We start from the raw sequence: 24,699 nt of genomic DNA, 5'->3' as shown, positions 1-24,699 counted from the left end.
TTCACTTATATATGAGGGTATCTAGGACCTAAAATGCTCCAGCTAATATTTTTTCCTTTTTTCCCACCCTCCTGCTCTGCCTCTTGATACACAGTCACTGAGAGAGAGAGCCACTTTACTGCCAGTATCTCTTAAATGAAACTATGGCTTATATCACTATCTTCATCAGCGACAATTTTAACTATAACAAAATGACATCTTTATAATATACATACATAAATATATACTAAAGCTAATTCTCCGAGGAGCCCGGTTATACAAAAAAAGCAAAGAATCCCTTTTTTGTCTGACACCATCATTCAGCCAGGATCTATGAACATAAAATACCCTACAACTGTATCTCCATTTTTCTTATTTAAAGAAATCTGAGTGTCATATGGGCAAATGACATACACCTGGCAACTAGTTAATTTATAATCCTCAGGTCAGCATGAAAAAAAAAAAAAGACACTCTGCAAAATCTGTGAAATTCTAATCCTGTACTGAACGAAACAGTAAACAGAGCAGCATTATATATGGTCCACAATCACTTATATACTCAGAGACTCAAGTACTATAATTTTAGAAATCGAGATAGGAAATTATGAATAAGACTGTAAGAGTCAATTAGTTCTCTTTCTGCAATTAAGAATTAAATGTGTTAAAACTTAGATTACTATTATGCCTAGTTTTCAGAGTGATTGTCATAATTACTTGTCACCACTATTAATGTTAACACTGACAACAGCTTTGAAAAGAGCACTTACCATTATCACTAGTGATGAATGATGACTCATACAAATATGTAGACAGGTTGAAAGGTATGCACAACATAATCATTAACCGACCAACTGAACAACTAAAGAGTGACTCAAACTACTCCCTCACCACCCACTACCACCAATGTCACATAAAACACAAGTGAGTGACTACTTTGGGCTCTAATATTCAGAAAGGCTATATTATTTTATTGACCATGAAGAGATCAGAACTTTTCTAGAGGATAATCTTTTATATTATTGTGGGTTTCACAAGGTTATCAGGAAACTACTGAGCCACGATTATTTCTTCTTTAATGTTCAATAACACACTGAATAACAAATACAACATTCTATTTATCTTATCTTAACAAGGAATGATAAAATGCTTCCAGAGACATAAGTTATTTTCAAGGTTCACTGCCAAAAATTAATTCAACCAAGATCTCTCTAATTCAGTTTAAAGGAAGCTGTATAAATAATGATGATTTAAAATGTAACCTATTTATCCTTTTAACTCCAGTACCTAGCATAGTCCATGGCACTTAGCAGGCATTCAACAAATGTTTGCTGTTGAATAAATGCATCACACCATGGACTACAAGATTATTTCAATCCTGCTATGAACACATAATCTATGCAAGACAGTTCCTTAGTAAGAAGAATAAAATACCTGGTGATGGTGAATTAGGGTAAGTATTTGGTAGGCGAAAAACATAATAGATATATGATGCAAGAAGGCTGTTTCTGCCATGCTGGTCATGATTTCCTTCCAAGTTTTTGTGAAGCCGATTTATAATTGATGCCATGGCTTCAAACGATGCTTGACCTAGATTAACTTTTAAGAAGGAGGAAAATATTTTTGCATTAACTTTTTTAGACTGTAAGTTCCAAAAAGATCAAGGTTTTGCCTTCACTTATGCACTAAGTATAGTGACTACACACAGTAAGTGTATAAAGATGATATTTGATATTAATTTTATATCTATTTATGATATTGTATTAACTGAATCAAAAATATTTTTCTCAAAATGAGAAAAAACTAATTTTAATAATTTAACATGAAAATTATGTGGTTTTGCTTAGTCAAAAAAAAAATCATCAAACAGCTACCCACTATTTTGTAAAACAAAACAAAGCACACAGTAAGAAAAAAAATCTATCTTGTATATAACCTTTGAGAAGTAGCATTTTAAAGATGACTCTGAGAAACTAAATACCATACACTAAGCATGTTACTTTTGTTTAAAAAATAAAGATTAACAATAAAAGTGGATTATTAAAAATATTAACTTAATAAGAAAAGAGTTGATAAGCAACTTAACTGAAATGAGTAACTCTGTAAAAGGATTAGAAGGAAAAAAGGGTAGAAAACCAGGTTGAGGTAAGACTATAGCACATTAAATGCCAGGCTAAGTAAAACCTACCCAGCCATTCAAGCCAGTATTTAACAAGAATTTTGCGAAGACTGGGAAATTCTGGTAGCACAATGAATAAATGGATAATCCAAACAGCCATTCTGAGCAATAGAGCCTCAGATTTTATGATTTATTTAATCAAGACAGGAATTTATGAACAGATAATGAGGCCAATTAAGTTTTCCTGAAAGTGGAATAATCAGATGGAGTGGTCATTTAGGAAGATTAATCTATATACACAGAACTAGAGAAACTAGAGACAGAGAAACCTAAGTAGGGTTTAGCAATCCAACCTGTGTTCCCAGTTGACTCCTTTTCCTTTTCCTCATAGTAGCTATTCCAAACCATCAGAATCCTTCTCAAAACTAGGTCCACTTTACTCCTTCTCAGCAAATCTTGCTTTTTATCTCACAGTAGAAATTTATAAAGCATCAAAGTCCTGAAGTTTTTACTATACATTTATTAGAATCTGAAACAATTTTTACTTCCTTTCCAAAGGAAGCAGTGTTCGTCTCTTATATAAGAATGATCTATCCACCTTCATTTTTGTCCTACAAGCTTACTTCATTAATTAAACCCTTCACACCTCAATATAGATTCTCAAAGCATATAAACATGCTCAAATCTCTCCATTCTTAAACCTAATCAACCTTGCTTCCTCTTCTAACTAAATTTCTCAAAATAGTATACGCTTTTTGTATCCCTTTTGTATCTACTGTTCATTACTTAATTCTCTGTAATCTGGTTTCTACTTTCACTATTTGACCAAAACTATTCTTGTTAATTTCACCAGTGGACACTTCTTCTGTAAGAAGAAGAGTGGGATTCTGGAATCAGTTGCTTGGGTTTGAATTCTTAGGTAAATTTTTAAGTGTATTTTCATCATTTTACTCATGAGATCATGAAATTCATACCTATACCTAGAGTTGTAAAGACCATACGTTAATATAAAGTACATACCACAATTTCTGGCACAAAGGAAGTGTTATGGAAATGTTTGTTACTACTGTTATTATTTTACTTATACAACCTACAAAAATGAACACTGTTAACTTTTTTTTCTTAAAACCTTCTCTGACTTCGATAACATTCTTCTCTACAACATCTCTTCAATCTCTCTTAAACCACCCTCTCTTTTCTATCCCACTATCACTGTCTTTTATCAGGACCACACAGTTTTTTGTACAAAATTCAAGATTTCAAATCTGTCTTCCTGCCTCTAGATTATCTCACTTTCAATCTATCTCCACGCAAAACCATCCTTACAAAAGCCAAACTGGGTCACATTACTTCTCTAATTAAGACCAAACCCTTCAAAGACCATTGATTCTTTACAGAATAATAGTTCAATTTCCTAATGTGTCAAGGACCCTACTTCATCTCCCCTACCACCAATATCATCTCTAATCACTAACCCTCTAATTTATAATTAATTACTTATAATTCCCCTGAAATTTCCAGATTAGTTTATCTGTTTGTGTACTATACACATACTGTTTCATCTCCCTGGGCTAGTTATTTACCTGTCAAATCCTACTCATCTTTAAATGCTCAATCCAAGAATTACTTCCACTTACAAGTCTCCCTAAAAAAATCTCAAGGAGTTGAATACTCCTCTCCCTTGTGCCACCACTTAATATGAAATTTCTACAACAAGTTAGCTGGAATTTCTTACAAGCTCAACTACTTTGCAGGATCTGGGTGGAAGCCGTTAGCAAAAGTAAAGGGATAAATCTTGGAAAAAAGACAGGAAACAAGAACACCTCTCCTTCCAGAACAACTCACAAGAAAAAGATAGAGGTTTTGAACTAATGAAGAAAAATAATAGCTATATTAAATAAAGGAGAGCGGATGAGTGAAAAATGTAAATTATAAATCAGGTAAAACACAGTATGATTTATTGGTTGCATGTTTTCTTAACTAGTCTATGAGATCCTTAAAATCAGGAACCATGCCTTGGTCAGTGTCTATCAGTGTATAGAACACATTAAGTGCTTCATAAATATTTGGTAAGTGAATAAATAAATTTGTTTTCATGATTTGGGTAGGGTCTATAAGACACATTTTATAGAAACAAACAAAAGAAAGTTTTCATTTTCCAGCATTAGAAACAAATATGTAACAATACCCTCCCCCCCGCCCCGCCCCAAATCAAACACAGTCCTTATAGAGATACCAAATAGACATCATGGTTCTATTTCTATAAAAGTCAGAAATGTCAAATGATAAATTTCATGATTCCCCAAACACAGGTAAATTACCTATTTGGCCAGCAATGACAGGAGGTCTAACAACTAAAAGTATCAGTTTATCAAGCAGAAGATGAAGAAATCGGACCACTGGTTCCAACTGAGATGAATTCAATGCTGAAATACTGCTCTTCAATTCATTCTCTAAGTTATTTTCCATGATTCGCATGTCTCCAATTCGGACTGGGAACATGTGTTCATCCAGAGCATTCACCAGAGCAAAAAACTTATCAAGATAAGGATCCTAAAACAAAGAATGAACAGAGGCACTAGACGATTATAACTCTGTACATTCCCCAAACTATGGACCACCGATACCTCATATTAATTGATAATACAAAAAAGTACACATTAGTCTAAAAAAACATTGTTTCCAATTAAATACTACATCTACACCCATCTATTATTATAAAGTAGCCACTTCAAATACTATTGATTACTCAAAAAAATCTATTGATATTAGGATTTTTTTTTCCCCACTGTGAGTCTGCCTTATTGTTTTAAAGCTCAATTATTATGGCAGGTGTCTTAGTAACATACCTCTGCCCAATATCAATTTATTACCTCTTAACTCCATCCAAATCCACCACCTTTTCCACATTTTGTAATCCTGGAGCTAGACTCTTCCAACTACATATGTCCTTTGTCAGCTGGCTTGTGGTAGGCTCTGACAACAGAGGGTATGGAAAACAGCCTGCTAGGCTTGAGGAGTTAGAAGCGAATCTTCTTCCTATTTGCTTTCCTGATGGTGGTGAGTAGATGTGCACATTATGGCTCAGCAGTGAGGGATGTGGACAGCAGTGGTCCCACAGCAGGTGCCCTCTACCAAGTCTCCTCAATACCACAGCATGGCAGGCACTGTGTTCCTGTGGCAGCAGTGTCCTCTCCTCAGAGGTCTGATTCTCATCCTTCAAGATCTTCTAAGTTTCTAAGTTCCTTCCTCCCTTATCACTTTTGCAATTGCTATCTTGTTTACACTCAGAATTCTCTTTTAACCCATTTAGTAGTGAATCACCTTTAACCTGGTTAACAATTATTTATTCACATAATTTCTCCACTCAAATTGCTGTCAGTTTCCATATCCTGACTAAATCCTAACTGCTATTATCTAACCTCCTTCTATACTGACTGAACCACAATCTTATTCAAAGCAGTATTGTGCCTGCTCTTCGAGCCTCCTTTATACCTATAGATGACTGTGTGCTATTGTTCTGACCAATGAAATGTGAGAAAAAGTCTACTGACACTCTAGGAAGACTTTTACTTAGTTAACAATGAAAATAAACTTTAAGAAAAGGTAGTAATGCTAAACAGCTTCACATTTATAATTTTAATATTGTTCTAAGTTCATATGTTTTATTATTTTTTTAAGATTATTTATTTATTTATTTATTTATTTATTTATTTTTGGCTGCGCTGGGTCTTTGCTGCTGTGCACAGGCTTTCTCTAGTTGTGGTGAGCGGGGGGCTACTCTTCATTGCAGTGCGTGGGTTTCTCATTGCAGTGGCTTCTCTTGTTGCAGAGCACAGGCTCTAGGCAAGCGGGTTTCAGTAGTTGCAGCAGCACATGGGCTCAGCAGTTGTGGCTCTCGGGCTCTAGAGCTCAGGCTCAGTAGTTCTGGAGCACGGGCTCAGTTGCTCCGTGGCATGTGGGATTTTCCTGGAGCAGGGATGCTCTGACCCGTGTGCTCTGAATTGGCAGGCAGATTCTTAACCACTGTGCCACCAGGGAAGCCCTAAGTTCATATGTTTTAAATGAATAAAAAGTTATACTGAATTCTAACTATATAGCCAGTAAATTTCAAAGAGCTACAAGCAAAACATCATAAAAAAATTCATTGTCAATTGATCCTTTAAAAAAGATTATAATAGATGATAAAGTTATATTACATAGTTATAAAATTTATAAACTTCTGAGTTTCAGTCATCAGGACTGTGAAGGTCAGGGTGCTACCCACTAGACACTTCTACTCTACCCTCCCTACATTCTATAGATTCTAAATCATCTATGTGAAATATTTTTACCCCAAATCCTTCTTTGTTACATTAAGACAATACATATATCTGCCTCCATAAAAACAAAGTCAGGAGTAAAAGACAAATATATTACCAACACTACAAAAAGAGAAAACTAACAGCAATCACAGGATTCAAAAAAACATGAAAAATAATGTACTTGTACACTTAAGAAGATATTATGTGATATTAAGAATAATTTTATTAAGGGAAAAAACATATTTAAACAGTATACCTTAATGTCAACCTTTTCATTATCAAAAGAATATGGTCTATGGAAACAAAGGACATATCTAATAACAGAAAAGTAGAAACTCCACTGGAGCATTATTTTACTGGGACCTACCTGTGTACTGCTAAATAAAATGTATATGCTATCTTTCTTGCTGTTGTTTTAAAACATAATATAGAGACACTGTGACTTCTTACTTTTCCACACCTCACTGTGCAGGAAAGAGTTAACACAGCAAGCTCAGGACAGCTATCATTTCAAAGGCCTGCTTACAAGGCTGGCCCTTGGCTGGCACCTGGGAACCTGGATTTCAGGAGGGTTCCCACTGACAGGCGACTGCTCACTATACCTAAATTGTTTGTGCAGGCAACATGGTTTATGCTCAATATCTGCTTTTCTCCTGCGAAACTAGGATTTTGGTATGTGTTAGGCAGAGGGTGTCTATGAGATAAGCCTATGGCAAAAACTCTGGGAACTGAGCTTCCCTGGTAGACAACATTTCACATATGCTGTTTCAACTTACCCTCTGTGACTCCACTAGGAGAAAACTCTTAGAAGCCTGTGTCCTATTCCCTCTAGACTTGATGTCTTTCCCCTCATCTGATTTTGCTTTATACCTTTCACTAAAATAAATCACAGCTGTGAATATGACTATATGCTGAGTTCTGTGAGTTCTGCTAGAAAATCATGGAACTTGAAGGTGGCCTTGGAAACCCCTGCACACCACCCCTTCCCTTTTCAAATTGGAGAACCCACATATTCCATTTTAAACACTCACCTCTTCTCACTCTACATTTTCTCCCTGGAAAATCACATTCACGAGTACAGTTTCACCTATCACATTTATTCTGTTATCCCCAATCCTAAACTCCTAATTAATTACAACTGACTATAGGACACCTTCATCTGAAGTGCACAGGCACTTCAAACTCAAAAATAAATTCATGATAGCCCCATAATTTCTTTCCCTTAGTATGCTCCCCAATTTACTTCCCTCATGTTTACTATTTAGGTTAGAAATCACCATCCACTCTAAGTTCGAGGTCCTTCATAGTCTTTCACCAGCTGGTCTTCTATGCTCATATATCTTGGTTTCCCACGCACTTTAAATCGCATTCACACCAGATTATTTGCCCTTCCTTCAGCAGATTACTGCCTCTTTGCACTTGCTTTTTATCAACTGTGTTGTCTACCCTCTCTCTGTGTATGGTAAATGCCTACTCACTAATGCAACAACTCAGTCCCCAGCAAAACAGACAACTGTTTTTGTACTTGAAAGGATTTAGTTCATATAACTAACATAGTACTAGTTTTATTGTATTATAATTATTTTTGCATTTCCCCCTATTTCATTGTAAGGTACTTGAAGGGCAGGCTCTTTCCTTCACAGGTAACAATGTACCTGACCTCACAGAGCTTACAGTCTAATGGGGGAAAGAACTGATAACTAAAGGATATGAATGCATGTATATGTACACACACATACACACACACACACACACAAACACAGAGTGAGAGAAAGCAAAAGTGCAAGAGCATGCAAGCAACAGTAAGAAGCAGTAAGGAGTGCAGAGTAAGACGACACAGAGTGACAGAGCTGTTATGTTTGACAGAGTCACCAGCAAAGGCTTCTCTGAGGTAAGGAGAAGCCTTAATGAAGAGAAGTCAAATGAATGTCAGAAGGAAAAAGCATTCCAGCTAGAGAAAGAGTAAATACAAGGCTCTGAGAAGAGCTTGGCACATTCCAGAAATATAGTGATACATATGTAGATCCCTAAGAACCCTTTCCATTTAAAATATCTAAGTCTATGAGAAATAAAATGAGCTGGATGATAGTTTTTCAACTCTAATTATTTTGCTATATTCCAGAAACTTAGGGAAAATAATCATTTAATTGTTCAAAATGAAGTCAATAACATTTTGAAAAGCAAAATATTTGTTTTTGTTGACATCAAATGATATTTTGTTGATTCCTTTAAAAGGTAACTTCCAAAACTATACATTTTTATTTTTTTTAATTGCCATATGTTTTCATTTTTATTTTTTTAAGCTCTTTATTGGAATATAACTGCTTTACACTCTTGTGCCAGTTTTTGCTGTACACCAAAGTGAATCAGCTGTATTTATAAATATATCCCCATATCCCCTCCCTCTTGCAACTCCCTCCCTCCCACCCTCTATCTCGCCCCTCTAAGTCATCACCCATCATCGAGTTGATCTCCCTATGTTATGCAGCAACTTCCCACTAGCTAGCTATTTTATATTTTGGTAGTATATATATGCCAATGCTACTCTCTCGCTTCGCCCCAGCTTCCCCCAGGTCCCCCCACCCCATGTCCTCAAATCTGTTCTCTACATCTGCATCTTTATTCTTGCCCTGTCACAGGGTTCATTAGTACCATTTTTTTAGATTCCATATATGAGTTGGCATACAGTATTTGTTTTTCTCTTTCTGACTCACTTCACTCTGTATGACAGTCTCTAGGTCCATCCATGTCTCTACAAATGTCCCAGTTTCATTGCTTTTTACAGCTGAGTAATATTCCATTGTATGTATGTACCACATCTTCTTTATCCATTCATCTGTTGATGGGCATTTAGGTTGCTTTCATGGCCTGGCTATTGTAAATAGTGCTGCAATGAACATTGGAGTGCATGTGTCTTTTTGAATTATGGTGTTCTCTGGTTATATGCCCAGTAGTGGGATTGCTGGGTCATATGGTAGTTCTATTTTTAGTCTCTTAAGGAACCTCCATACTGTTTTCCATAGTGGCTGTACCAATTTACATTTTCAGCAACAGTGCAGGAGGGTTCCCTTTACTCTGCACCCTCTCCAGCATTTATTGCAAAACTATACATTTTTAACTGATATTAGTCTCAAAAATCTTACAGCAAACAAAACTGATTTAAGTTCTAGACAATATGTTTAATTCATTTAAGTGAAATCTGATCACAAAAATTATTAAAACTCACTTACCTGTGTATGGATAGATGAAACAGCAACAACTTCAACATTAAAAACACCTTTGTGATTATCTACCCATTTCATGCCAGGTAGAGGAACCTAAAAGATATTGAATACAATGATTACAGATACTTAAGTTGATTATGAATTGTGAAATAAAATTATAATATCTCAATGAGAAAAAAACACTGTGGAAATATATTTTATGCATTACAAATAAATGCAAAATTTATATTTTGTTTTTATTACAAAATCAATATGTTTCCTACAACATAAAAGGCTCAAGGAGAAAAGGCAGGAAATATACACTCAAAATTCTATCTTCCCAGAAACCTACCCCTTTATAAAATCATTCTAAATCTTCCCTTATGCACATATACTTTTATATACACCCTTATACAGGTGATAGCAAACCTATTATTTTGAAATCTGTTTTTCATCTATTACATTGTGAATCCCTTTTCATGCCAATAAATTCACATCTACAATAACTTAATGGTTTATAATATCCTATTTTCTTTATTTTAAACATTCCTATCATGTTTTAATTGGGCTTTAAAATATTCATAGGCAGTCTGTTATTTTAAGGATTAGAAAACATTTCTTTCTGATGTAAATTGCTAGGAGTGTTAATTAAAATAATATCAAAAAAATTTTTAAAAGAGAGTACATCAGTTCTTTCTATTCTTCCTGCTGAGTACAGCTAAAAACGCTAAACATGATACATAAAATAAACGTAAAGACTGAAAGGGGAGAGAAGGATGCAGACAGGCTAGGAACCTCAGGATACAAGGAACTATAAGGCAGTGTTTCCTGGGTTTTACTTTTGCTTGATGTATCCTGGACTAGTTGCTAGAGAAGCTGGCAACCCAGAAACATCAAAAGGAACAGACAAAAAAACTGCTCCCTCTAGTCAAATGCAACAATTGTCCTCATCTGGCCAAACACAAGGAAAAAAAAGCAGCCCCATTCCACCTCCACAGGCTGAGTGAGGCGCCTAGGTGCCCACCCTCAGCTGGCTATAAGGAAGTGCCTCAATCCCTACTCCACCCCCACAAATACTGTCTGGTATCAGAGAAGACATAGATGGGAATTGGCCCCAGTCCAGTGATAAAAATTACCCCCACCAACTGTGGTGTCCGTGGAGGCCAAGCAGGGAGCAGTAACAAGGTTCCCCCTCACTCTCACAGACAGGGAGGTGTCAGCTGAGGCCTGAAATCCCACCTGCACCCAATAATAAGCCACCCCCAAACCAAGGCAGAGTGGGGAATGTGAATCTTTACTTCCACCTGGCAATAGGACCTCTCCCTCTGCTAAAACACAAGACTTTATAAGATCTAGAGTCATAATACCCAAAATGTTCAGGATATAACAAAAAATCATGCATCATACCAAGAACCAGAAAAATTTCAACTTAAATGAGAAAAGACAATCAACAGACATCAATATTTAGATGACACCAATACTGGACAGACCTGACAAGGAGTTTAAAACAGCCACCAGGAAAAAAAAACAAAAACAAAAAAACAAAACTCCACAAACAATTACAAACATCCTTGAAACAAATGACAAAAATAGAAAGACTCAGCAAAAAGAACCCAAAAAACACAACTATATATAGGTAGATAGATAGGATTTCTTTCCTATGGCTTCATATTTTTCTTATTTGAAGAAAATAAAACCAAATAAAGTAAGTTTCCTGTAACAAAATTCAACACTAACAGGTAACAAATGAACTGAGGCAAATAACACAGGTTTTGAAACTTCTTTTTTTTTTAAATGCTGGTGGAGTAAATTAAAACTACTCAGCGTTAATACCAAAAAAGCAAATAACCCAATCCACAAATGGGCAGAAGACCTAAATAGACATTTCTCCGAAGAAGACATACAGGTGGCCAACAAACAATGAAAAGATGCTCAACAACACTAATCATCAGAGAAATGCAAGTCCAAGCCACAATGAGGTATCACCTCACACTGGTCAGAATGGCCATCATCAAAACATCAAGAAACAATAAATGCTGGAGAGGGTGTGGAGAAAAGGGAACTCTCCTGCACTGTTGGTAGGAATGTAAGCTGGTTCAGCCACTATGGAAAACAGTTTGGAGGTTCCTTAAAAAACTAAAAATAGAACTACCATATGATCCAGTCATCCCACTACTGGGCATATACCCAGAAAAAAACAAAAAGAAACATGTACCATAATGTTCACTGCAGCACTATTTACAATAGTCAGGACATGGAAGTAACCTAAATGCCCATCAACAGATGAATGGATAAAGAAGATGTGGCACATATATACAATGGAATGTTACTCAGCCATAAAAAGGAATGAAGTGGAGCTATACGTAATGAGGTGGACAGACCTAGAGTCTGTCATACAGAGTGAAGTAAGCCAGAAAGAGAAAAACAAATATTGTATGCTAACTCATATATACGGAATCTAAAAAACAAATGGTACTGATGAACCCAGTGACAGGGCAAGAATAAGGATGCAGATGCAGAGAATGGACTGGAGGACACGGGGTTGGGGGGGGCAGGGGGCGAAGGGGAAGCTGGGACAAAGTGAGAGAGTAGCATAGACATATTTACACTCTCAACTGTAAAACAGATAGCTAGTGGGAAGTTGCTGTATAACAAAGGGAGTTCAACTCGATGATGGGTGATGCCTTAGAGGGCCAGGACAGGGAGGGTGGGGGGGAGTTGCAGGAGGGAGGGGATATGGGGATATATATATAAATACAGCTGATTCACTTTGGTGTACCTCATAAGCTGGTACAAGAGTGTAAAGCAATTATATTCCAATAAAGAGCTTAAAAAGAAAAAAAGAAAATAGTGTCATGGATTACCACAAGGAAAAAAAACCAAAAAGCCAAAACACACAAAAACAAAAACAAAACAAAACAAAAAACCAAAAAACTACTCAGCACAAGAAACAGTACTAGCTCTTTCAACCCAAAACACCCATTTTCAGCTTTAAAAAATAGGACACCCAAATAAAATATGAACACATACTTCTTTAAAAACAGTCTGCAGCATCAATATCATCTGGGCACTTGTAAGAAATGTAATAATCAAGCCCCAACCTAGACCTACCACATCAGAAACTCTGGGAGTAGGGCTAACAACTGGTGTTACTAAAAACACTCCAGGTGATGCTGACACATGCTAAAGTAAGAACTACTCTCTTAAAATATTCTAACAAGCAGCGTAGTAACAGGAATGGCATAACAGTAGCAGACACTTCTTTAGCACTTTTCATGTGCCTGGCACCATTCTAAATGCTCCACAAACTATTAATCGTTCAGTCATCAACATAACTCTTTATTGTAGGCATTAATTATTCTCCTTGATTTACAGATAAGAAAATTCTGGCGAAGAGAGTGTCTTAGCTTGGGTTGCCATAACAAAATATCATATACTGGGTGACTTAAATAACAGAAATGTATTTTCCCCCAGGCTGAAGACCAGAAGTCCAAGGTGCCACCATGGTCAGTTTCTGGTGAGAACCCCTTCCTAGCTTGCAGATGACCACCTTTCATTGTGTCCTCACACAGCTGAGAGAAAGAAAGCTCTCTGGGGTCTCTTCTTGCAGAGCACTAATCCCAGCACGCGGCCCCAACCCTCATGACCTCATCTAACCTAATTACCTCCCAAAGGCCCCATCTCCAAATGCTATCACATTGGGGTCTAGAACAATTTAGTCCATAGAAGAATAAGAAACTTACCTGAGGTTATACAAATAAGTAATGGAGCTGGGAGTGAAATCTTGGAAATTATGCTGTACTGCCTTTCAAAGGTATATGAGATTAGAAAAAAAAATAATCAACAACAAAAAAAACTTTCATAATCTCACACCCCTTTGAGAGCTAACTTTGCTAAATTTGGTATATATTTTCCAAACCAGCTCTACCCAATTGCTGATATACCTACATACTGAGTTTGGTTGTCACTATATTATTTATTTGTTTTTATATTTTTATTACAAATGTCCCACTAGGATATTTCAATCTACATCATTCCTCTTAACTACTGCACCACTGTATGGATATACACAAATTTAATTAAACATTAAACTCTCAGTCAACATCCAGGTAATTTCCATTTTTTATTTTTTGCTAATACCAATAATCCTGTAATTTTCTCTTTAAATTCATATAATAATTATTTACTGAAGTCTCTACACAGTTTTCTAAGTACTAGGGTTTCATGATAAACATAACATCTGCTCTCTGGGTGCTTACTATCCATTTCCTGTAGGAAAAAAAAACAAATAATAAGATAATTTCAGATGGTAATAAGTATTTAGTAAATAAAATTGGATTAAAAATGAGAATGTATCAGCAGTGTGGAGGAAGGAAGAGCTGAAAATTCATGGAATGAGGGAAAGACTTCTCTGAGGAAGGGCTATTTGAAATATATAATGAAATAAATATAATAAAAAGAATCTAGCCATGAGGAGATCAGGAAGGAGAAAGACAAAATTCAAAGACTGAGAGACTGGAAAAAATTTGGAAGAAGCTACAAATACAGCAGAAGGGGTGTGGTGATAGTAGAAGATGACGCTGAAGAAGTGGAAGAGCCCAACTCTTTCAGAGATTTCCTGTAGGTTAAGGGAAAAAAAATCTCGATTATATTCTAAGTACAGAGAAATTTCAGAAGAACATTTTATTTTGATAATAAACACTAAATCTTAGTAATATAATGCTGAATGAGAAAAGCAAGTCCCAGAGGATTATTTACAGCATAATAACCTTTTCATTAAGTTCATAAAATAAGCAAAGTAAACAATGTACTTAGGCATACATATACCTCAATTAAAGAGTAGTTTTAAGAGGCTAGTTTTCAAAACAATGTGAATGTACTTAATACCACAGAACTGTATACTTAAAAATAGTTAAAATGGTAAATTTTATGTTATGTATATTTTACCACTTTTTTTTAAAGGCTAGTTTTTTGTAGTTAGAAGGAAGAAGAGTGTAGAATACAGGAAGAGCACATAAGTGATGTAAACTATTGTCAGTGCTCTTGCTCCTCGATTGGGTAGTGGATTCATGAGTGTGTGTTATATTATTAAATAAAAACAAAAAATTGAGAAGTGTAACTAGCCATACACAGGTGTAACCACTGTTAAGTTTAAAAACATCCTATATGCTGATCTTTGCATATATATCTATGCAAATATATGTGTAACATAAATATTCAGAAATATAATTCATGAGATACAGGATGTGTATATTTTTCACCGTGACATATTTCAGGAAAAAACAATAAAGCAAAACTCCTTTAACATCCAGGTGATTATGATGAGCGCCCCAGGCTGAGGGCCATAATCCTACAGAGAGAAAAATCTGATGACAACCTGCCATGCTAGTCTATATGCCAATCTTCCATCAATCTTGTAAAGATGAATCTGCTTCCTGCAGCCCAGTAAACACTCATCCTGAAAAACTGACGACACTGAACTGAGACAAATTCACTAGAATACCATCACTCTGTTGAGGCATGTTGGTGGCCAAGGTTTTTCTCTCACCATAAAGTTCCAACAGTATTCAACGAGAATGAGTCCGGTTTTGGACCTTTTATGTTTGAGATATCTATGGAACATCCTGGTAAAGACATCACTAGGCATTTTAATTTACCAGACAAATAACTGGCAAAAGAAGAGTGAGCAGAGACGCAGATTTAAGATTCATCAATTAGCAGCAGGAGTCAGGAGCATCTTGACTTTGTGTAAGTTATATACTACACTACTGAAGGAGTACCGTTCAGAGAACTGCAGTCAGTGATCCTACCTGAGAAGAATGCTTACAGGTTCAGAGTGAAAAGAACATGAAAACGTAAGGGGGAAACACCTGAAAACCAAGAAAACGTGGTAAAACAAAGCCAACAAAGGTTTACTTTCCTTTTTACCCTGTTTTAAGAAAAAAAGATGATCCATTTATCACTGAAAATGAACACTGAGTGAAATCAATAAAGCACTAAATAGTTCACTAGCTACAGAAATTAGTTTCTCAGTACCTAAGTGGCTTGCTTATATGGCAAGCTTCATATTCTAAGGCCCAAAGAACTGCTGAAGTTAACATATATCGGAAGTTCTTTGACCTTCTGAATCAAAGAGCACTCAACCTCAACCAGTAAAGTAAATACAAAATTGCATTAAGCAATGATCTATAAAAGTCAAATATTTAAATATTTATCTCTCACTTGATTTAAGTTAAGCACTAAAACTAATATATACTATTCTTTAAATATAATAATGAAGTTAAGGATATATTCTGTTCTTTTAATATAGTAACTAAAATACACAAAAGTTTAAGCACTTAATCAGGTGGTTCAATCTCACATATCAATCAGTCATACTATATACCTATAGTCAAATCCAAATTATCACCATATTCTTTATATATGAACAAACACGTAGCGAGAAGAAAACCATCAGCCTCCCTTTAGAAAGCTGACCTTGCATTTGCAAATCAATTAAGAACAAATGTAAACTTCCATAAAATTATATTTTCTTTTAAAATACTTCCTTTTGAAATACAATGCTACCCCTGACAGAAGACTAATTTATTTTACTGAAAAGATGTGTTCCTGGAAAACCAAATGAAAGATGTGGGGGATGAGGGGGGTACAGTCCTATTTCTTTCCTATCGTCTTTATTCATTTAATAAGTATTTATGAACTGCCTACTACGAGCCAAGCACTATTCTAAGCACTTGTAGATACAGCAATGTATAAGAAAGACAAAGTCCTTAACCTGATGGAGTTTATACCCTGCAGACAATAAGCAGATAAACAAAGATATATGAACTATGAAGTCAGTGATAAGTTTTTTGTTGTTGTCCTGCTTTGTTTTTTGTTTGTTTTTTGGCTGTGCCCAGGGCATGCAGGATCTTAGTTCCCCGACCAGGGATCGAGCCCGAACCACCTGCAGTGGAAGTACAGAGTCGTAACCATTGGACAGCCAGGGAAGTCCCAGTGATAACTATTATAAGGATAAAGCCAAGGGATAAAAGTGAAGGCTGCTACTTAAAGTAATCACAAACGACTTCTCTCAAGAGGGGATATTTGAGTGGATATCTGAATTAAATAAGAAGCAGGTCTTATGATACAGCATTGCCAGCAAAGGGAAGTACAAAGGGCCTGAGATGGGAATGTGCTCTTCATGTATGAGGAACAACAAAGGCGCTGTGCTACATGGTTAGGGCAGAGTGACAGAGAATGGTGAGGGAGGAGGTTAGAGCAGTAGCCTTATACTGCCTTTTTTTTTAAATTAAAAACAACACAAATTTATTTGTGAAAACTTTTAACGTTCTATTCTGAAAATAAATGCCACCAGGAGATCATTCGCAAGACACATTTCAAATGAATGTTTACAAACAGTTATGGTCAAAGCATTAAGAGACGTTGGTAATCATCATGCAACAGTTCTCTCAAAAGGCACTTTGGTTTTTGAACAGTGGCTACTGATTCTTGATTGAGATTTTCCCAATGTTTCTGTTTCTTTCAAGTCACATAGGTCATCATCAAAGCTGCTAATGTCTCTTGTATTGCCTATTTATAGCTATTCTATTTTTATCAACATGATCTTCAATTACAAAAAGATTCTGAAAAAATTAGTCTGTTCTCCTGCCTTCAGCCTTTTAGTGAAATATTGTCTACTAAAAGAAAGAAAGAAACATTTATTTAAAGAAGCTTCTCATGCTACAATACAAAAGTTCTCCAAATTTGAGCTTACATTTCATATATTATTTTGGTTTTTAAATGAATATACTTTAAAGAAGAGTATAAATGCTTCAAAGTATTCTATAGAGTAATTTTAATTATAGGAGAAAATGATATTGTTACTTCACTATATACAGACTTAGAAGAAACAGCAAGTTTGAGAAAACTATTTTTGTAATGAAAAACCCATTTCATCCAATCTGGAGAATTTCAATGTGAGAGATACTGACCTCAGGAGACAGTACAGAATAAGCCTGTGGTGGTTTCTCCAGTGAGACCGGCAGGCAAAACTGCCCAGTCTTTAATCGTCCATTCTGAAGCATTGGTATCCACTTTTAAATAAAAAGGAAAGAATATTAATTTAAATATGTTTGTTATAAAAATAATTACTTGGAAAATCTGTTTTAAGAACTTGGTATGAGCCAAATTCGTCTCATATCACTAAACACCAAGGAGATTTAATTATGAAATAATAATAATAGGCCTTCATAATTCCTCTAAAGAACTTTCCCTAACAATATTTAAGGAGGATCTCCAAAATGTTATTACTAACTGTGCAATATTTAAAACTATAGCAGGTCTTTATTATCCAAGGGAAAGTTGGTAGTAGAGAAGTCCACAAAGTGAATCAATTTTAAACTGCGGTAATAGTGTCAACTTAATAGAGAAAGAAAGATTTGATTACACATGAATGTTGAGAACAAAACTAAAAAGTATGAAAAGTATGACAAACTTATTTTCTTACATTTAGCAAAATTCATGCCATAAACTGAAGACAAAAAGTATGAATCAAATGTTAGTTTTTCTCTTTTAGGTGAAGGCAATTATGCCTTTCTGACAAAATTATGATAGCTCACTACAATGTATTTCATCTTAGGTTTACTTTTGTAATTCAATAGTAATGATTTTCAAAAAATACTCAAGGGTTTTAATTGTGCCAAGGGTCTCTTTCAATCATTTGATATTCAAACCATTTTCTTCTGAAGAATCCTTAAAACTGTGATATTTACACAGTATTGTTGGGTAAATATACAATAATCAGGACCAACAGCTAAGTGTTTACACCTGTTAGTTAAACAATGACATTAGGTAACTACATTACTGAGCATTTTCTCGTTATGATGACCCTTCCTAACCAACACGGGGCATCAGGTAAGAAATACTCAAATTTAACAATGAATTACCAACTGTATCTTAAATATTGTAATTATTTTTAAGATCAAAGAGCTAAATATTTAACAAAAATATACTTACTGTGTATCCAACAGGAGTTTCAAGGGGAGTATTTTGTTTCTGTTGACAACTAACATGATAAAAAGTAAAAAGCAAGTGATGATGATCAGTTAAAGTAGCAGGAAGTTTCACCTTGATTTCTTCATGAAAATCAGGAGACCTTCATACAAAAAACAGAACAAAACAGATCAATAGTCAATAAATAAATACGTATTGCATTTGTATATTTAAGTAATTTTTAGATTAATTTCAGGATTCATGCTTAATTTTTCTTCTAGTCCAAAATATTTTTATTTCCAAACTCTAAGTAACTAACTCCTGCTTCCATATGAGGGAGCTGCCACTGTTTCTGAAACTTCTCATCCCATTTTTATTAACGGGTTGAGTAATCCTACTATTTGAAAATTCATTAATAATCACCACCTTCATCTGAGATCTTCTTTAGATTGGAAACTGTATAAGAGAGGAGACTAGGGCAAAGCTTTCTATATTTATATACCAATTTGGATACATATTAAATAGAAAGAAATAATATGAGCTTTTAGAAGTGTATATCTTATAACCATACCACAGAAAAGCATTTTTCTTATATAGGAGTACAGCTTCATAGTAAGACTAATTTGTATTATCCTTTTGTTAAAAAAAAAAAAAAGAAAGAAAGAAAAAACGAACGAACAAACAAACAAAAGAAAAAAGTATCTTAGACAACCTGGTATCAAGATGAGCTCTCTATTGAATGCCTTATATCTATTACTCCATTGCAAAAGAAAGAAATGTTACCAAAACATGGACTAGTCAGTGTATTGACTGACAGCTTTAAAAAAAAAAAGGGGGGGGGGGGAGGAGAGAAAAAAGAAAAGAAAAAATCAGGGAACACCCACAAATTGCATGTGTCCCACAGTTTAGAACTGCTCCCAGTTACTAAAGAATACAACAAATATCATATTTGATCAAACTAATGGCACTTGCATCTCAAAATTCATTGAACGTGGCCCCCAGGAGCATTTTTATAGGATAGCATGGCTGTTATTTATGATATAGACCTAAAAGGGATAGAACCTTAGCATCCCAATATTCCACATTCGGTTAGTATCTCTCAGAGTTATATTCAATGAAAATATGTCCAAACCATACAGTTCCAACTGCCTCTAAAGCAAAGCCCATCCCACCAATTAGGGATTTTTCTTTGATGCTAAATATGACAAATATTCCTCTATCTCAAATAAGCCTCAAAAATGCTAACAGGTGTAGATCTGATCACAGAAAAATCAAGTGGCATAAGGCTTTTATACCCATAAGAAAGATAGTTAATGCTAGCCACCTGAGAATTTGATGACTTTGGTAAATAAAAGATGCTATAGATTTTATTACTGATCTCACTAATCACCACTGAATTATGAGAAAGTTGAATTTACTAGTAATGTTAGACTGAATCATTTTAATTCTACTAATGCTGAGAGCAACAAGATAAAGACCTAGTCACAGACTGCGATACTTTTAGAAAATACAACCTTCTTTATCAGTATCTTTCCTAGCATTTAGTGTTTTAGTTCATTTCTTTCCTGAAATCGTATTATGTGAAGGCTCTTATGGAAAATTAAACATCTATGAGTTATTCACCAACAAATATTTTTAATTACCCACCGTTAGGCTAAGCACTGTGTTACTTCTGTGGTGGTTTTAAAGATGAACATTAAAAAAAAACCCTCAAAAATACATAATTTAGTAGAAATATAATTAAGATACACATATATCAATAGCTATGCTATAAAGCAGGCGTTGGCAAACTATGGCCACAGGCCAGATCCAGTCCACTACTTGGTTTTGTATAGCCTACAAACTAAAAATGATTTTTATATTTTTAAGTGCTTAAAAAACTCAAAAGAATATTTCACTGAAATATTAAATGAAATTCAAATTTCAGGGTCCATAAATAAAATTTTATTGGAAGATAGCCATGCCCATTTATTTGCAACTTACTGTACATGGCTACTTTTGCACTACACCAGCACAAAGCCTAAAGTATATACTATCTGGCCCTTTTTAGAAAAGTTTGCCAACCCCTGGTATAGAGCATATAAGGTTAAGTGCTTCAAGAACAGAGCTGAACAGATTACCTCAAGTTTTAGATCAGAGAACTGTCATTTAGGAAGAGATATATAATACGGGTGTTAAAGTATGAGGAGTTCAATAAAAGAGGGAGTCAGTGTTATAATAGAAAAAAGAGCCAAGAAAGGCCCAGAAACAGGACAACACAGGACATGTTTGGTAATGAGGCAGATATACAATCATCAAGATTAAAAGATAACTAAATACTAGAGAAAATAAGAAGGAAGGCAAGAATGTCTTACATTTTGAGTCAGAGTAACTGGAAAAATGGTGGTACGATGAATAAAAACAGTCAGACAGAGATTGGCTTAGGAAGAAGAGTCAAGAATAAATACACGGAAATTGAGAAGGCAGTAGGCACTTGAATGAATATGCCTAAAAGGCCACTGAAAATACATGTTTGTATCTCAGAAAGAAGGTTATGACAGAAAATAAAGAATGGGAACAATCCACTTAAAGGTAAAAGTAGTAGTATTTTCATTGAATGTAACTCTGGAAATACATATAAGATTATTTAGGGAGAGAATATTATAGAAAAAGAAGGTTAAAACTTTCATGTTTTGTGTGGAAGGCCTAAGTTTTAAAGAAAAAGAAAAATTAGAATAATTACTATAGAAAAAAAAAGTGTTCAAAAGGATAAAAGGAAACCAAGAGAGGGCCATTAAATAAAGGTGAGAAAGAAGAACCTTTTAAGGAGGGTAAGGAAAAATCACGCTAAACAACAGCACTGAAGAAAGACTTTTGTTTTTTTTTTTAAGTATAGGAAACAAATTTTACGGCAATAAGAGATGGAGCCAATGAAGCAGAAGACTGATGATGCAAGAAAAGAAGCAACTGATGGAGTCACATTCTGAAGAGGCTGGATAAGACTGAGAGCAGAGATGAAAAGATCCACACTGAGGAGGCTGTGGGCCATTACCACCTTTGAAACTGAGGAAAGGCAGATCCACACGGAGATAATCTGAGGTGAAGGGCATAGAAATTGATAGAACTCAAGTTAGATGGCCTTCATCAACTTCATAAAGTAGGAACACTAAGAGTAAAGCAAACAGAAAAGAAGTAGGAACTAGAGGAAGGGGAAGAAAAGCTTAAAATAGCTATTGCCAAATGAGAGAGATACACATAAAAAAGGAATGACAAAAAAATTTACCAAAGAATAGTGGGACCAAAAGAAGATAAAATAAAATAACATCAATTTCTGACAGCCCTGATTGGTACAATTTTGTGATTTTTCTCCAACAGCATTCAAAAATCAAAAAAATGAAGAGGAGGGAGGGGGAGGTGAAGGAGGGGGAGGAGGAGGGAAGGTAGGAGGCAGAGGAGGAAGAAGAGGAGAAGGAGGGGGAGGAGAAGGGGAAGGAAAGAAGAAATTAAAGGTTATCCAGAATTAACAATCCACTTCCCAAAGAGGTAAAATGGAAAGTCACGAAGTCAAAGATTTATTGGATGTTGCACCAATTTAACTGACTTATGAGTGCAAGCTTAGGAAAGAGTTAAGTAAAAATACAAAGTGTCCAATGAAAATAATAGGGAAAGACCAAAGGACCAGAGGCCACAATGATAATCAATAACAATATAATAAAAATGAAAGGATCAGAGAATTCGACACATAAGATGTTTTGTGCATAAAGTTTTGTATTTGAGACGTCTATGGAGAGAATGTGCCTCTACAGGTTGAAAATTATAACTCTGATGTCAGCTATCTTGAATTTGCACATTCAGTGCAGCAAAGCATTTGGTAAACACACTAACGTGACTGCTAACAATGCCACTGAGAAGTGAGTAACTTTGAAAGAAATATTTGAATTCAGTACCTGTTATGATATACTACGGCTGTATAGGCTTCCTTTGAAAATTCTGAACAGCTAGATTTACCAAAGATTACCTGTAACAAATAACAGCATGTTGAAACTTTGTTGTAATAAATGCTGGATGTTTCATATCTATGTAAGAATTTGTCTGATTTAATAACTGAGAACAATGGGCAAAATCAGCCCAATGAAGAACAATGTGCCTATACGTTCAAATGCTTAACTGTAAAGTTCTTTTCAACTATAAACCCATCTGACATTCAAACATTCAAAAAGCTTCTATCCATTATATTTATATCTATTGGGCAATAAGGTACATTTCTTTCCTTTTTCTTAAAGAAGGTAAAGAATTCATTTTAAAATCTAGATGTAGCACATCATTTGGAATTTATATAAGAAATACAATCCTAGAATGGTGGCATATATCTATTGGTGGCTTCTTCACTAAAACAAGTCATTCTAAGTGTCAAATAGAAATTATTCATAAACGATAATTAAAATATCCTAATTTAGGTCAGCTATGTATCCTCTACTTTCAGCACTCCCTGCAAGCTACTCTACAATGGAAGAGGAGCTCCATTCTTATATTCTTAACATACGTGTGTTTTTTTTAAATCCACCACGTTAAAAAAAATACACTACTACAACACTTTTGGAGAAAGTTTAGAGGTAAAATAATTCAGTCTTGTATATCTGCCTCTTGAAATCTACCAAAGCAATACTATAGTTAATTAGGGCAGCTGATTAGATAAATGGCTTAATGATGTCAAGGTCACATCTATGATTCCTATGTGATAGGCTTGCAATGTTATCTAGCTATAGATTAAACTTTTAAGTCTGGCCAGTCATCTCTAAACATGCATGAATAGGTATGTGGACATGTCGTCATATTTCTATCACACAACTGGTAAAACAACTCAAAAGTGTATTCCTTATACCAAGGGGTTAAGTCACACCATCCTTAAATAAAAAGAACATAATAACAGATATTTGTGTTTCTTTTTGCAACATTTCAAGCAGGCCCTTTAATTTTAAGGGTATCTAAAAGTGTAATAATTATGACTCTCCTAGATATATCTAATTTCATCAATTTTCTAAGAATTCCTTACCCTGTTCTTACAAAAATGCTGTTCCAGTGTCAGAATTATGAAGTTTATGATTTTATCATATCAACACTATATGATCAAAAAATTATCTTAAGACCCATTTGAACAGTCTTCATTTTTAAAGCATAAGCAGAACAGTCTTCATTTTTAAAGCATAAGCAAACACAATATGTCTGTGTTCATACATTCTTTAAAACCAGCCACTCACATAAACATAAAAGCATTATATTTTCATATCACTAATAATACACAAGTGAAAGGAATGCAGTACCTTTTTCCCTCTACGGAAGCTACTGTTTTTCACAAAGTAACTTATTCTCATAACATACATGATATAAAGTGGAAAGTGTTCCTTTGACCATTTAACATGTACTTTCAATCATTCATCAACATGGACTGAGCATCAATTATGTCAAGCACTATGACAGGCATCAAGATATAGATATGAGTAAGACATGATTCTTGCCCTCAAGGAGCTCACAGTCTAGTGGACGTGTTAAAGAAATAAACACATAACCATAAAATGAAATAGCCCATAAAAGAAGTGAGAAGACACTATGGCAGCACCAAAAGAAGGAGTGGTCTAACTGACAGTATGGCTGGATGCAGCTGGGGCTCTGTAGAGGAGGCCATATATATGCTAAGACAAGCAAGAGTTTGTTAGGCAAAAAATAAAAACAAATTATTTTACATATACTACATTTGTCATAGGCTCAAGTTCATGTGGCCATTCAGATATAAGATAACAAAGCAATTATTTTCACAATCCAGTATCTTTTCATCAACTGCGATAGTACATCCATTCCTTCAGCAGAAATGAAGAGCTAGTAAAAAGCATGAAGTGCTCATTCCAAACCTCAAAAAACAAATTCTACATTTACCGAACAAATGTTTGTTCAGCATGTATCATATGCAAGGACCTGAAACAGCTGCCACAGAAGAATACAAAGATGAATAATTTGTGCTTGCTGCTATCAAGATCTATAAATGCTGATGAAACTGAGGCTATAGTGGAAATGAAATGGTCATCTTAGTAAGTAATGTAGAAAATCAAGAGAACTTGATTCAAATGACTGACATAGAATGCTAAAATAA

At 35.0% G+C, this 24,699-nt stretch overlaps 1 protein-coding gene across 5 annotated transcripts in view; it reads right to left on the bottom strand.

Moving 5' to 3' along the window:
- DOCK7 (dedicator of cytokinesis 7) overlaps positions 1 to 24,699 on the bottom strand; it is a 208,065-nt gene that overhangs the window by 83,608 nt on the left and 99,758 nt on the right. For all 5 annotated transcript variants that reach the window (XR_009050226.1, XR_009050227.1, XR_009050228.1 and 2 more), the window contains 6 exons: positions 22,502 to 22,572; positions 18,600 to 18,738; positions 17,576 to 17,677; positions 9,630 to 9,716; positions 4,417 to 4,648; positions 1,411 to 1,575 (listed from right to left, as the gene is read on the bottom strand). Coding sequence is in view for 2 of the 5 variants with exons in the window: in XM_057717585.1 (XP_057573568.1) it covers positions 1,411 to 1,575; positions 4,417 to 4,648; positions 9,630 to 9,716; positions 17,576 to 17,677; positions 18,600 to 18,738; positions 22,502 to 22,572 (796 nt within the window). In the remaining 3 variants the exon portion in view is untranslated. The remainder of the gene's footprint in view (positions 1 to 1,410; positions 1,576 to 4,416; positions 4,649 to 9,629; positions 9,717 to 17,575; positions 17,678 to 18,599; positions 18,739 to 22,501; positions 22,573 to 24,699) is intronic.

The sequence above is a fragment of the Hippopotamus amphibius genome, chromosome 1 (genome assembly GCF_030028045.1).
Source record: "Hippopotamus amphibius kiboko isolate mHipAmp2 chromosome 1, mHipAmp2.hap2, whole genome shotgun sequence".
NCBI classification, from domain to species: Eukaryota; Metazoa; Chordata; class Mammalia; order Artiodactyla; family Hippopotamidae; genus Hippopotamus; species Hippopotamus amphibius.
Note: the sequence above shows the minus strand (reverse complement) of the source record. Positions and strands in the feature narration are given on the sequence as shown.